The sequence below is a fragment of the Orbicella franksi genome, chromosome 12 (genome assembly GCF_964199315.1).
Source record: "Orbicella franksi chromosome 12, jaOrbFran1.1, whole genome shotgun sequence".
In the NCBI taxonomy this organism is placed as follows: Eukaryota; Metazoa; Cnidaria; class Anthozoa; order Scleractinia; family Merulinidae; genus Orbicella; species Orbicella franksi.
In genome coordinates, this window is record NC_138156.1 from 20,736,493 (window position 1) to 20,752,272 (window position 15,780).

Genomic DNA, 15,780 nt, shown 5'->3' on the forward strand with positions numbered 1-15,780 from the left:
TGCAGGAATTCCTTTTAATAATAATCCAGGTCCTTCAAGTTGTCTTGAATTTCACGGAAAAACCATGTGTTCTTAGTTATCTAAAAAAAAAAAAAAAAAAAAAAAAAATATATATATATATATATATATATATATATATATATATATATATATATATATATATATATATATATATATATATATATATATTTACATTCAATTTCTAGTTCACAATTTTGTGTTCATGGTTTCTCTGTAGTGTCGATTAATTGTACGGAATCTACATGTTGATATATAGATTAATCTCGTTTGGATTATGGGGTGCGCTTATTAAGTCTTGGGAGGACTCAAAAAAGAGTTGTGTTCAGACCTCGCGTGCTTTCACTCTTCGTTTCTTTTTCACTAGCGGGGGAATGGGACCGAGGTTGGCCTGCTTCTGTGAACCGAAACGCTGAAGATGTAGCCGCGTTCAGTCGGGGAAACAAGTAATATTTTTGGCTTATTTACCAAACCAGCGGTTTCAATACGGGGTATTTTTCTAAGCAACATGACATGTCCTGATAAACGTCGTACAATAATTGGAACTCTTCGGGCGTTTCACGAGGATTTGCCAAAAGATTTACTTGCTCCGCCGACTTAATTGAAGCATTCACCTTACTTTGTGTCACAAGTTTCAAGTCTCTAGGCGTTCCCTCTGGCAGAGAACGCCTGGGAACTTGCCTGCTTTAGGTCTATATAAACCAGTTCGCTTTAACAAAATAACAACGTATTTATTTATGCGTATAACTTCTAGAATATATGCTCTTAAGAATAAAGCTGTTAAATCCTATGAACGTCATTTACTCTTCTTTAAAATTGACTTCAATTCTTTTAAAAATTCTCTAAGCCAACGAAAATCCGTTTCAAATTGAAAACAACTTGGCTTAATGATTTACGGAAGCGTACTAGAGTAGCCTTTTTTTGAGTCTGGAGATGTTGCTGCAATGAACGATCTCCTTGTAAAAAACAGTTTCTGTTCTGTTGTGATATAAGGTTCCTTGACCGAGAAAATGATAGATGAATTTCACGTAACTGAGGGTATTCCTTTGATACAGATGTGTTTAATAGAAAATGCTCCAGGTAGTTCGTGGCCGACCTCTACAGTTATAGTTATTCTTACTGGGTAATAAATAACGTTTTATCAGCTTCATAATTATCGCAGTTTGCGAGATAAATATGTACTTTCATAAATCAAAACGTTTCTCGGAGGACGGTAGACTGCGTATTTTGGGCTCCTTGTGAGATGATTTCCACGGTCAATCTCCTGCTCATCGACGTGTTGTAGAAACCGTGTTGTCCAAATCATGCGAGACCAATATGGAGTTTCATAAATGGAAACGCTTCTCTGAGGGAGAGAAGTCCCGTATTTTGGCCACCTTGTTGGATGATTTCGACGGTCAATCTCTTGCTCATCGACGTGAGTAGATACCGTCTTGTCCAAATCATGCCAGACCAGTATGGAGTTTCATAAATCGAAACGCTTCTCTGAGGGAGATAAGTCCCGTATTTTGGCCACCTCCTCTGATGATCTCACCATATGACGGTCAACGTATTCATCAACGTTCAGTAGATACACTCCCGAGACGCGTTCATTCCGAAGCAGGCGACGCCGCGCACTGGCGACCGCTGCTCCTGAGATCACCGGTTCTGAACGCGCTGAGGACGGCGAATCGATACCGCTCTCCTTGGATGGGTTTCTATGCAGAGGAAACAAGGTTTCCGCTATGTATTGAGCGGTACCTGAACCTCTTGCCATATTGTCTTGTGCGCGTGTTTTTAAGATTTCTTGCCCTCGTATAACGTGACGCGGGGGTGCATCGGGTAGAGAAGCGATTTCAGACGTTATACGAGAGATGTCTGCAAGATTGAACGGTTCTGAGCGTTCGCCTGTGCCATTGGCTGTTGAAGTCCGCGGATGATTGGCACGCGGGTGGGTGTATTCGTAGCTTAATTTCCGAAGCCAGCTCGCATCGTAGTCGACGCTTGACACGTATTGGGATGACGGCGCTTTATCCAGTGTGGTAAGTGTACTTTTCTTGAATTCTTCCACGTGAGGTCCACCTCCAGAATGCCTTTGCTGGAAAGTACGCTTTTGCGCATCCGTGAAGTCATTTCCTGGCAGTAGCGCTCCAGTCGCCGATATCTGTTTTAATTCTTCTTCCAGTCTACGCTCCCAATCCTCCTCTAAGTTTTCCAAGCCATCTATGGACTGCGTACTGTAGAGTTCGAGGTCAGAATCGTCGTCCAAGTCTATGTCCCAGGAGTTCGAGTCGTTTGCCATACCAAGGTCGACGTCCGAATCAGAACTAAGGTCTAACCTGGGTACGTGGACTTCCGACCGGTTTGCTCCAGTTTGCTCCTTTTTCTTGGTTGACGAACGCTTGGACTTCTTCTGTCGCCACAACCCTCGCGACTCGGAGGTCACAGTTCGATCGCTTGTTGGTTTACCACCACGCAAAGAATAATCACTATGCTGCTTCAAAGTTGCGGAATCGTTAATCGCCGTATTGGTGCTTCGACCGTAGGATTCTGGTGCGTAGGCTCTTTCGACGGTTTTGTCTCTTTCTCTCTTTAAAGTTTCCTGTAAACTTGCTTCGCTTGTTAGAGGAAACAGCAGATTTTGTCTTGAATCTCCAAATGCCTTTCGATCGGTTGGTCTGGGAGAAGGGTCCCGGAGTAGAATGTTATCAACGTCATCTCGCCTTTTGGTTTCGTCTAAGATCTCTTTCTCCCTCTTCAGCTGGATCTCCCTCTCTTTCAACCGTCCGATCCATTTTCTCTCCAGATCTCGTCTTTGGGAAGACAACTCGCTTTCCAACTTGTCCTTCTCCTTCATCTCCTTGTCGAGGATCTGCTTTTCTTTGGAATGCCTTTCCAAAGCGATTTTCTCGCGCGTGATCCTTGCATTCAGGTCTTCCACTTGTTGTCGCTTGAGGGCCAATAGCTCTTTTTCTCGCCTTAGATTCTCCTCGATGATGCTCTCGTAACACTTGGATCTTGCACTGTCTGAGTTACTGCTGTTTTGAGGGCTGCTGATGCCCGCTAATTGTCTGGAGAGCTTTTCTTCCACAGCTTTGTGCTTTTCTCTAAGTTGCCAGAGTCTTTGTACCAACACTCTCCTTTGCTGTTCCAGATGGTCCAGTTGGCTACGTAGCATCTCTTGGAGCCTGCGATCCGTGAACTCAGCAGAGTCCATCATTCTTTTGATTTCACTGATCATGTTCTCGGTCTCTTGAGCATGGCTTTTGATATCCTCTTCCTGTTTGACCTTGTTCTCTCTTAGTTCTTGAAGCATCTCCACCAGGCCGTCCCTGCTGAAGTGTTTTTCAGGCGACAACGACACCGACATGACACTAATTTGGTGTATCGACGTCCTGCTCGTGTCGCCGAGTACTCCAAACTTGGTCTTTAAGTCCAGGATTTCTTGTCTCAATTTTAGTTCCAGAGTGTTCTTTTCTTTCATTAACTGTTCCATCAATTTGATGAGTTGTAACACGTGAGAACCTTCGCTAAATGTTTCCGACTCGCCAATGCCGTTTGCAACAAAAGGTGACCTCTTCATAAGGTTCTTCAAGTTTTCATTTTCCCGCTTGAGTCTTTCATTTTCCAGTTGTAGCTGCTCGATTGTCTTTTGCCCAGCACCGAACGAAGTTCCTCGAGATTTCTCGATGTGTTCACGAAGTTTTCGATAGAGTTCCGAATTTTCCCGACGGACTTTTGACAGTTCTTCAGTTGCCTTATTCAAACCTTTCTGGTGACTGAGGGCTTCACCCTTACATGCATCGATGCGGTCAAGAAGAGTTTTAATATCCCTCTGAAGCTCTTTTATCTCACGATCTTTCTTTTTGATGAGTTCTTCGCTTTCAAGAAGTTTTGACTTATATTGCTGCTCAAGTGATCTTCTGTGTTCGTCCATCTCATCTTGCTTTTCTCGCAAGAGACGCTGAAACTTGTGATCGAATTCTGCACGTAACGTTCCGATGTCTTGCATGTGTTCTTTAGTGCGTGACTTGGACGCGTTCTGTTCCTGCACCAAGTCTTCAAGTTTCTCCATGAGCTTACTAAATTCTTCAGAGTGTTTCTTGTTGATAAGGTCCTCCCGTTGCCTAAATTGCCGCTCAAGCTCGCTCTTCGTGAAGTCCATTTCCTGTTGGTGCGCATTGACGGTACGTCCCATCTCTTCCTTTAGACTTTGCACCTGGTCGTTAAGCTCGGTGTTCTCCACCCTTAAAGACGCCAACATAACTTCATATCTAAGCTTAATACTTTCTGTGTCGTCACTCTCCTGGAAAGGTTTGTTCTCGGCAGCAGACAACTCTTCAACTCGAGATGACAGCTGCACAACTTCCACACTCATCTGTTCTTTCAAATTTTCGCACTCTTGAATTTTGTCCTGCAGTTGTGCTTGAAGAATTTTTAACTCAGCTTCGTGTTGGCTAGTGACGGTCTCTTTGAGCATGCCCAGCTCAATCTGCGACTCTTCCAGTCTAAATTTCAGTTCCCCGATCTGGTTTTCGTTTTCACTTCTCGTCGTTTCCAGTTGTGCGATTTGTTCCTGAAGAGTCTGATTGATATGCTCAATTTGCTTCTTGTGCTCACTCTCCAAGGATTCCTTCTGGGACAGTAGCTCCTTATCATGCTGGGTCTGGAGATCGGCTTGGAAAGCACTCTCGAAGATGAGCTGGTCTTTCAACGTTTCGATTTCCTTTTCGTACTCCTCTTTGAGCTGTTCCTTCTCTTTTTTGACCTCGTCAACTTCTTGCGCAGCATGTTTTAGTTGTGTTTGACTCTGTTTTAACAACTTGGTTTCTAATTGGGTCAAATCGACCTTGTGCTTCTCCACAAGAGAGTGTCTTTCGGTCTTGATTAAGTCAAGCTCTTTATTCGTGGTATCCACTTTCATTTCTAAATCAAGTTTCTTTTTCTCGAAACTCGTTTCCAAAACTTCTAACTGTGCTTCATGCTTGCTCGCTTGTTCCGTCATTTGCACTTCGTGTTCTTCGTCTTTCAGTTGATTCAACTGCTCGAGATTTTCCACCATACCTTTCAAGGATTCCACCTCAGCTTCGATCTCTTCTCGGCTAATCCGGTGCTCGTCCTCCATTTTGGCAAAGATGTTCTCGTAATTTTTCTTCAGCTGCTCAGTTGTTTCTTCATACTCCTGCTTCAACTCACTCCGTATGCGTTCTAGATTGTGAACGTATTCCGAACTCTGGTTTTGCATGAGTGCTCGCATTTCTTTCTCTAATCTAGATACCTTGTCTTTTTCCACGTCGAGCTCACTGCTAACCTCTTTGATGGTCTCCTCGTGTGCCGTTATAGTATTGTTCTTCTCTAGTACAATGCTGTCCAGTTCTTGTAGTTTTGTTACGTGGTTATTTACTTCTTCTTTGGTTTCCTCCAGCGTCTGCTTTATAGTTGCGCTTTCATTTTTCATAGAAACCAGTTCATCTTGCAGCACTTTTTTCTTCTCTTCAAAAGCATCAACCAGCCTTTGTCTATCGGTGTATGCTTCTTCAAGCTTTCCTTCCAGTTTCACTCTCTCGCTACTTAGCTGCTCTAACAGGTCAGCGACTCTCTGTTGCAAGGCTTCCTTTGATTCGACCTCGGTATTAAGCGTTCTCTCGAGGCTGTGAAAAGACGAATCACGGTCCTCGACCAGTCGTTTGTTTTCATCTCGAAGCTCTGTCACCTCATTCTCTAATTTCTCTACCTGGGCGGCAAATTTTTGACCAGAACCTTTTAAGTTTTCCTCGGCGCTGCTCGCTCTCTCCGACGCCTCCTCTAATTCATTGACCAGAACTTCTATCTTCTCGTCGTACATATGAACAACTGCTTGCTTTGCGGCATCGAGATTTTTTACCATGGTTTGTAACTTCTCCTTCTCATCGGTAGTATTGTCTAGTTGTTGTTTCAGGGCTTCCTTTTCACCTTCCATCGATTGAACGCTTTGTTGGCGCTCTTTTTCACTCTCATCGAGTCGAGTAGATAAATGTCGGACTTCTTCGTCTGACTTCTTCAACTTTTCCTCATAAGTCTCCACTAGTTTATTGATGTCAAGTTCGCTCTTCTCCTCCACCTTCTTCAGCTCCTCTTGCAACCTCGAGGCCTCTTGTTTTATCGTAGTGAGCTCAATTTCTAAAGACTCGACCTTCTCTCTGTATTCTTGCAAAGACTGTTCCCGTTCTTTCTCACTTTCGCCATCAGTTTTATTCTTTTCCTCTTCTGTAATTTCTAAATTGGAGATCTTTTCTTCAAGACTGCGCACTTTCTCTTCGTATTCCGCCACAATCTGTTCTAGTTTGGCTGCATTTTCCTCGGTCAATTTTTCTTCCACTCCAGTCAAATGCTCTTCAATTTCTTTCAAGCGTTCAATTTCCTCTGTGAGCACGTTACTTTCCTCTTGTGATGAGCTTAATTTTCTGCTGAGATCATCATTTAACTTCATCAAGTCTTTTATTCTGGTTTTCTCGGCAACAAGTTCCTCGTATAGTACTCTAAGTTTCCCTTCGTATTCATCTTTGAGTTTTTGTCTCTTCGCTGACGACTCCTTTGATAGTTGCTCTCTTTTCTTGGCAATCTGTTCCTCGAGTTCCTCTTTCAAACTTTCGAGCTCTTTCTCGTGCTGACTCAAAAGTACACCAAATTTGTTCTGCCCTTCGTCTTCTAGTTCGTTTATCGTAATTCTCTGTTTTTCTGTAAGTGTTCTAAGAGTCCCCAATTCTTCCTCGTACCTTTGTCTTTCTTCTTCAAAGTGAGCACCACGAACCATTTCAACTTCTTTTTGGAGCGCTGCAATCTCTTGAAAAGAACTAGAGTTGACCGCTTCAAGTCCTCTCATTTTAACCGTGAGGGAGTCTATCTCTTCTTTCAATTTTGAAACCTCTAGCTCGTAGTTTTCTTTTTCTTTTTCCAGTTTTCGGAGTTGCTCTACTTCAGCGCTGAGATTTCGCAAGATGTTTAATTCCGACATGAGGCCCTCCACGTCTGTTGCATGTTGCTCATCGGAAATTTTCTTCGCTTCTTCAAGGCGTTCAAAGCTTTCTGCTGAAGTCTTAAGCTCTTGCTCGAGCTCTTGCAAGCGTTCTTCTAAATTCTGTTTTTCTTTACCAAGACTCTCTCGAGTTTCAGACCATTCTGTCTGTAACGTAAATATTTCCAGTGCGTGTTCGTCTCTAGCTTTCCTAGAAGCACATTCTAGATCTAAATGTTTAGTCTGAAGCTGATCAAACTCATTCTGTATCTTTTTCACATCTTCTTCAAGCCTTTCTTTCTCGTATGAAAGACTAAGCAATTGTTTTTCGCGACCTTGGTTTACATTACTCTCTGCCTCCAGTTTGGACCTCAGGGATTCCATTTCTTCGCTTTGCTTGTTGTCTGACGCCCTCTTGGCCTCCTGCAGCTCGAAACAATTGTGTCGAGAATCCTCCAAGTCTTTCTCTAAATCTGAGATTTTGCCACGCAGCTCTTCGATCAACTTATTGTCTATCTCTTCCTTTTTCTGCTCCAACTCCGCGTATGCACTCTTCGCCGATTCTAAACCTTGGGTAAGTTCCAAGATAGTCGAAGACAGCTTGTTTTTCTCGCTTTCCAGATTCTCAGCCTCGGCCTTCTTTGACTCTAACTCGCCTGTCAGCGTACCTATAGCAGTCTTCAAGTCGTTCATTTCAGTTTCATACTTCTCCAACAACGCTCTTTTCTCCTCCTCTAGGCTTGCAGCTTTTTTGATGTAGACATTAACTTCTTCTTGGAGAGTTTTTATCTCTCCTTCTTCGATCTCGTCATACTTTTTCTTCAAGTTAGCAAGTTGCGCTTCGTAGTTTTCCATCAACGACTTCTTCCCTTCCTGCAACTCCTGGAGTTTGTTCTTGTAGAGTTCCAGCTCACCTTTAAGAGTAGTCAAGTACTGCTCCTCGATTCCTTTATCTTCCTTGTAACGTCCTTCAACCTCGTTCATCTTGCTCTTTAACTCCGACAGATCGCGTTCGTACTTTTCGGACAGCGATTGGTTTTCTTTTTCTAGTTCAAAACACTTATCTTTGTAAGGTTCCAGTGCCTCTTTCACTTCCGAAAGCTGTCTCTCGAACTGTTCTTTCTGCTGTGCTTCAAATTGCATCTTCTCTTGCATGAGAACTTCTCTGCTCCGTTGCTGAACTTCGTCCATTTGAACCATAATGTCAGATACTTGTCGTTCGTATTTGTCTTTCAGTGTTTTGTTGCTTTCTTCCAATTCAGACCTCGTCTTTCCAATGTCTTCCTCGTATAACTTTCTCCAGTGCTGTTCAGTCTTGTTCAGCTTCTCGTTCAGTTCGCTTTGGTACCTTTCCTTCAGCTCGTTAGCCTTCTTTTCTACTAAGGCTTTACATTGTCGCCGCATCTCCTCTTCGATCATTTTCAATTCCTGTTGCTTTTCAGCTTTGAATGCTTGCACCTGCGCCTCCACCGTATCCATTTGTCGCTGATATTCAACAACTTTATCTTTCTCGATGCGCAGCTCTTGCTCCAAGGTCTCGACTTTTGAACGGTACTCCTCCTTAATTATGACTACCTGCTGCTCTGTGGTGTCTTGTTGGATGACAGATCTTCGGCGTTCTTCGGAAAGCTCTCGTAATTTCCCCAACAGCTCGGCCACCTCTTGAGCGTGGCTGTCCCTGAGGGCTTGAATCTGGTCCTCCATGTCCGCTGTCACTTGGTCCAGGTCGTTTTGATACTGGCTCTTCAACTGGCGCTGCAGAGACGCAATCTTTTCTTCGTTCTCGTTCTTCTGACGCTCTAGTTGTTGCTCCCACTCTTCCTCCATCTTGCTGAGACTTTCATCCAGTTCGCCTTGATACTCCTCGCTCAGTCTCTTGGCGACTTGTTCGATCTGTTGCTGGTAGTGAGCATGAAGCTCCGCTCGAAGAGCCTCCATCCCAGCGGTATCGCTTTGTCCGTCATGACTTAGGACAATGACTGACTTCACATTCATAGAACCTTCTTCTCGGTCGGCAGCTCCATTTTCCACTTCACCGTTATGCACGCCAGAGTTTGAACTTGCGGTGTTGTAACCTTTATTACTTGTGTCCTCTTTCAACTTCTCCTGCCTCAACTTCTCTTTAAGTTCTTCAACTTCAGCGTTGGACTTTTCCAATTGCGATATAATGTCGTCTATTTCCACCTGGTGCTGATGCGTGAGGCGATCTTTCACCGCCATAATTTCAACCCGATACTTGGTCCGCTCCTCTTCCAGGAGATTTTCTACGTCGCTATCACGATTTTGCAGCTTCGTCTTCAAGTCCGCATTCTCTTTGATATATTTGCGGCGCGATTCTCCGCTACTCGAGTCGTCGCTGTACTCCGCTCCTGTGCTTTCCTCGTTCTTGTCAATCCGCGCTCGTAACTCCTCTAGCTCCGTCTCATACTGGCTTCTTACCTCGTCCAGGCGCTCTTCAACCAATTTCTCAAAATCCAGTTCTCCATTTCCCAAACGAGCACGAAGACTTTCTACCTCCGCTTCGTGTTTGTCGAGCTCGTTTTCCAACTCCAGCTGCGCTTCAAGTAGCTTCTTCTGCAGGTTGCCAATGTGATAGTTTTTGTCCTCAATTGTGGTCCGTAACTTTTGAATCTCTTTCTCAAATTCCGCTTTCAACTTCGAACACGAAGGATCATTGGAGTCTTGGGAAACTGGTGCTTGATTTAAGTGCTCAGAAAAACTGGTGGACAACACCACGAGTTCCTGTGCGTGTTCTGCGTTCAGTTGCTCCTTCTCTTTAATCAGCTCCTCAATTTGACCTTCTAGGTTTTGAACATCTTGTCTTAAAGTGTCTCTCTCTTCAACTACCTATAAGATCAAAGACGACAGGTATTAAGTTAGAGTCAGAAAATGTTTCAAGAGTACTGGCCTACGTGTAACCGTTCCCACTTCCCAGTTTCCACGGGGAGTGGGTACGGCTACACGAAGGCTACCTGAATATTCAATGTATCTTGACATTGGACGTGCGCCATAGGAAATGCAGGAAAGTGAACACACTGAACCTATATTTGACGTGATTTCAGATGGGGAAGGTGGACGGGGATTACAATAGAGTGTAATGTCAAACACAAGCTATAAATTTCACAAGCAAATGACTTCAATGGAACGTTTTCAGGTTTCTATGGTGAACAAAGAAATAATCAAATGGTTGCCTAACATGGACATGACCTCCATGAGGATGGCCCAAGTTTCTTTATATGCTTCCAAACGTTACACCCTTACCCCGTCTACAAGGAAGATTCATAAGCTATTTTGCCTTACCTGTTGAAATCCTTTGAGCTTCATTTTAAGTTTTGAAATCTTTTTCTCCATGTGCAAATGCCCAGTAGACCCAGAGGACTCTCCAGACTGCTCCTCCTCAGTTGACATCAATCCTCCACTGTCGCTGTCATCCATTTCGTAAGACAGTTGTTACTAATAGGCAAAAGAAGAAAACAAACATTTGTTGAAAGTAAATAAGCCTGTTAAAGGATTAAAATTGTTAACTCCTGCCCAATTCCTGTAAACCTACAGTTTTGTACCACAGGACTTGAAAGTCACAGGACACCCAAGCAGGGGATGGTGACCCTGTGTGTATTTTTAAATACTTTTTGGCAAGCTCAGAATTTCCATATTAAAGAAACATCCAAGTGTAAAACAGATAAGAAGTGTACTCAGCACCCAGAACTTTTCAAGTTGTCAAAGAAATGTTATAAATCATGTCAGCAGGTGAGGAAATTAACTTTGCCAGCACAAGAGGGCAAAGTGGGACGAAATGGAAGGTGAGTAACTTTGGAACACAGATATCACAAGTGACACACTTATTAAGTCCCCTCCCATCCCATTTCTGTGTAAGGCGAGCATAACAAATGCCCCTCCTCCCCATGGGTGTTGAGTAGAAGAATTCCATTCTGGCAATGTAGTGATAACCCTATCGAGGCAGGGTTTGTGACTACTCGTAATAAAATTCCAGTGAGAACGATTCTGAGACTAATTAGTCATTATCAAGAAGAATGTTTCAAAGGGAGGGGGCTCTCTTTGTGAGAATGTAAAATCCCCCAAAAATCTCCTCCACTAGTTATTTTGAAATCTTCATTCCAGTCCCTGAGTCCCTAGTTTGAGTCCCCTAGAACCATAGCTGGGTTGATGCAAAATTCTAGTACATTTGTTCTACATTTCAACCTCAAATGAAACTGTACAAGGGTGTCACAGAAGTGGTTATTGACACATTATAAAACTAAATAGCAGACTTGCACTTCTCTGTCTTACTTATATGGATATTATTATTAATAGCTTAGTTCTGTTATGAACATTTACCTATTGTAGTTCTGGATTGAGGCCATACAGATGTTGTGTCTGACTCATTATATATGTCATTTAAAACAAAAGGATAGTAACATGAATCGATTATCAGGATACCAATCTTATGACCATGGGAGAGCTCTCCTGCTTTTTGCATTTTGCACAACAAACTTTTGAAAAGAATATTCACAGAAAATGAGGTAGTCCAATATATTGTTTTGGAGTCCAGAGAGCAGCTGATCAATCACATGAGTGCAGCCTGAATTGGACACTGTCTCATTTACATCACTTCACTTTAAAAAATATTTTACTGGCTGCAATAACAAAATATAATTATACAGTACTTTATCACAACAAATTTCCAACATCCCTAGACTGTGCCACTTTAGTGTAGATAGTAATATACAGGTAGAAAAACTTCTAACTGTAAAACAGATGAGAAGTATTTTTCAAACAAATAATTAATTAGAAATCCTGTCAATTAGTAGGGAAATTAAATTTGTTCACAAAAAAGGCAGGTTGGGACAGAGTGGAAGAAGAGTACAACTCGTGAAATTAGATACCTCATGTAACACATTCATTCTGTTCCTTTAAATCATCTCTCTCTGGAAAGATATTTTTAAATTACCCAACACAGGACTAGATAATGAGTACTACATGTAAAAATTATGAGAAAATTGGATACGTTTTGAAACAAAAACTGGCATTCACGATGTTACTATACGTCCTTCTTTGAATTCAATTTGTAAGTACAATGAATTTGTTTTGGTTTTTGTGTTTCAACTAATTAACCCTTGAATGCCTCATATGGCTATGTTTACCAACAATTTGATCTCAGTTTCATGTTGAAAAACTGAAAGATGTATATAGAACAACAATTTTCGATCTACATGTAGTTTATAGCTGTGTTCCCCAGCGTAAATGCATTCAAACAACATTTTTTTTAACGTTTGTAATTAATTGTTATGCAAAACTCGAGTGGCCTGTGCATACAAACACGACCGAGCGACTAATATACAAATGGTAATGAATATCTTTCACGAAATATATAGATGACTCATGACTTTGAAACGTGACTTGGACAGAGTAAATAGATTGAAAATCTAGCCGGGGTTGTATTATGGTCATCAAATTTTAATTGTGTGTCGAAATCGTAAAATGACTTCTCGTCGAATTTGACTTGTTCAATACAAACGGTGGTCACACTTTGACAACAATTTCCAAAATGTTTTCAGTATAAACAAATTGCATGGCAATCTCACGAGGCGCCTCTATACTCAAATACTGGGGTAGAAAAATTAAAAATAATGTCTTCAAGTTGGCAAATGTCACTTTTAATAGTTAACCACGTATATTTCACCTGCTGCAGCGCGCTTAAAAATAAATTAGAATCTTTCATGTTCCGCAAAAATATATTGTCAGCGACGAGTTCCGACACTTGAATATATTCAAACCCTACTCTAAAACCGCATTTCCACTCTGAGTTCAATTCTTGTGGACTTGTGAAATGTGACATTGAATTTGACTTTTAAGAAACTGAAATGTTGTCACATTCGCAGAGCACTGTCGATGAATTGTCTATATTTTTGCTTTAATGGCTCCGATCTTGGCCTAAAAAGGGCCAAACATTGCCCACGGCTATAATGATAGGTCGTTAAATATTCCGAGTGATCTGACGTTGACAAAAATGTCTCTGATGGGGCTAAAAAAGAGAAAGACTTCTCGATCCCCATGGGATTTCATTAGAAATTGTAATGACAGTGTAGTGATAATACACATGTAGAAGCCAAAACGTAATTCGTTGAATCAAAGCAGTACATCGTGATTAAAACATTTTCAACATGTGTAGTATTCATCTTGTCGCTCGACAAGTCATGCAGTTTATCAAATATTGTCCACCAATACAGATAAATATTTGATAAACTCCGTATGTCGTTTCCCTGAAATTTAACATGGCCAAGTTTGACGTCTAACGGAAGTAGATGTGCTGGCTTCAAGACGAAATCGGCCATTATGTTCAGGTGCCGATGTCTTCATTGTGAAAGAATACATGGCTCGAGTTTGACAGGAAGACACTTTGTTCAATTTCCATATAATACTTTTATAAAGACTCGATCAGTATAAAACCGTGAGTTTGCACTTTTTTGTGGTAACGCTGGAGATCACAAGGGGACAATTTTCTCATGACGACAGCTTCGAACGTACAAATCGATCGAGGCCTTCCATGAATCAGTTCGCGATATTGGAATGGGCAGAAGTCTTAGGGTATCTACGTGTTTCTTTCAGACTGCTTCTAAATCAAATAAAAGTTCTCAAACGTTCCAAAATACAACACCTTGTTAGTTTCACAGATGAAATGTAAACATTACAACCGTAAGCTCGTTCGTACCTTTGGTCCGCGGCTTTACTCGTCTTTGTCTTGGTTCTCTAATCCTAATTTGAGTTCAATCGCAGACACATCTCGACTCGCCGGCTTTCGCTTCCCTGGAGACCGTATGGAGATAAGAGTTCGACGATCTGGCGCGCGATTTTCGAAACTCAACAAGTTTACTTTTCCAAGGTCGAATTACAGTTGAGAGGGTAGAGTCGTTGTGGACATGCCGGGTTTTGATTTCCAACACCGGAGCGCAAGAAGTCCTTGAAATCTGCTTGAACTCGAACGCCAAGAGTCCTCCTTCCGAATATCAAGTGAGTGATGTAACGCTGTAGCTGCTGAGGTGGAAAAATAGAACCACTTAATGCCTCCGCGCTGATATACACAACTGACAGTCACGAATGGATATGCACGCTGTACGTCCACCGCCGGTGTTGTGTTCATGTATTCACGAGTCAATTAAAATTGACCAATCAAAACGCCGTATTCGGACACCCTGCCAACAGCCCTCTATTGTCTGTGTTGTGGAAGCCGCTCGATCATTTGCATTCTGTCGTTTTACTGAAAAGAGCCTCTCGATAGAGTCTCAGTGAATGTCAAACAGTCTTGACAGGAACGCTCTTTAGGTCGATTTGAGATTGCTCTGGATAGAAATAATGTCAACATTTCAAATTCTTGAAAAGCACAGGAGACAATAAAGGCAATGCTGTAACTTGTTTCGTTTATAAAACGATTCAGCAAGGCAATACCATGCAATACGACTCTTTTTGGCGATTGCGAGATCCACTGAATTCTAAGACAATATTTATAGCATAACGATTTAGCTTTAACTGGGAGTGTTGTAAGTTATTTGGTGCCAAACAATTACATTAGCTGTATTGGAAAGTCAAGGACGCAATGAAACCAGGGAAATTCATCGTTGGTCCGTCAGTTTGGTGCTGAGAAAAGTTCATTGTCTGAAAGTTGTTTCAGAAAAGCACCATTATTCCTTGCGTACAATGGGCACCTGCATTGAAAAACAAAGAAAAGGGAATAATAACAGAACAAATGTGGCTTTTAATTTCCAGAGGCAAATAGTGTTAGCCCAACGTCACGGACAAGTTAAGGTGCTCATTGAAAGAACGCGCGGCGCTTGAGAAGAAAGAATAGAGCGTGGACAGCCTGAACAGGCAAAGTGTACTCAAGAATATTTCAGAAATAGAAAACATTTCGCGTATTTCTATCGAGTTTGAGTAGAATTCGTCTTGCACACTAATGCAAACTCTGGAATCCTGATTGGCTGAGAAACACGGAGATAGTGTTTTCTAGATAAAAGAACTTTGTTTCGATTGTCAAAATTCAAACTCTCTCTGTTCACACCACCATTTATACGTCCTATGAAAGTGTTTCCGCGCGCATCGGGGGTTTTCTAAATACATTTGCAATGGTCTAACATCCTATCAAAATGAGGTATAAATATATACACACTTTTTTATATAAAAATATTGTTTTCCCGACCCAGGCTGAATATTCTTATTTTTCTACCGATTTTAGGCTGAAAATACTCCTTGTGAATACAGTATTCTTAGATTAGTTTAAGGAATACAAACTGAACTATGCCGATTGCATCGAAGTAATCTTGGCCGGCCAAACTGCAGGCAGTAAAGCCTGATAACTTCCAGCAGAGATGTTTAATTAGTATCGAACATACAGCTAGTGCTGGTTTTTCTTCTTCTTCTTCTTCTTCTTCTTCTTCTTCTTCTTCTTCTTCTTCTTCTTCTTCTTCTCTTTTTTTCTTTTTTTGGCTAGTTTTGTCTTTTATACGAAGAAAGGAAGAATTATTTTCATACGGTTTAGTTTAAAACATACATTGTATTTACAAATTTTCAGCACACAAAATCGAATGTTCTTTTCAAAATCGCAGCCTCCGCCTTAGTCTTAGACCTTCTTAAAATACTCTTAAAATTCGCAAATTCAGTTAGTCTCGATATTTTTATGAAAACATATTATCTTATATAAATAAAGCACAGTGTAGCCTATTAATTTTAATAAACCTTTGGTGGCGGCGTATGGTGAAATTTCGTATTCCGGGCGATAGAAGTTTTTCAAGTTTATG

General features: G+C 41.6%; 1 protein-coding gene across 2 annotated transcripts; it reads right to left on the minus strand.

The window, feature by feature from the left end:
- Nucleotides 1-728: 728 nt before the first annotated feature.
- On the minus strand, nucleotides 729-14,265 carry LOC145464485 (uncharacterized). Of its 2 annotated transcripts, XM_081448396.1 has the most exons (3): nucleotides 13,701-14,265; nucleotides 10,292-10,444; nucleotides 729-9,838 (listed from the first exon to the last, which is right to left on the minus strand). In XM_081448396.1, exons 2-3 carry the CDS (start codon nucleotides 10,424-10,426, stop codon nucleotides 1,484-1,486), a joined length of 8,490 nt encoding a protein of 2,829 aa, XP_081304522.1. In that variant the 5' UTR covers nucleotides 10,427-10,444; nucleotides 13,701-14,265; the 3' UTR covers nucleotides 729-1,483. The 2 variants fall into 2 exon arrangements, with proteins under 2 accessions (XP_081304522.1, XP_081304523.1); XM_081448397.1 differs by lacking the exon at nucleotides 13,701-14,265 and having other exon boundaries at nucleotides 10,292-13,694.
- Nucleotides 14,266-15,780: the final 1,515 nt, after the last annotated feature.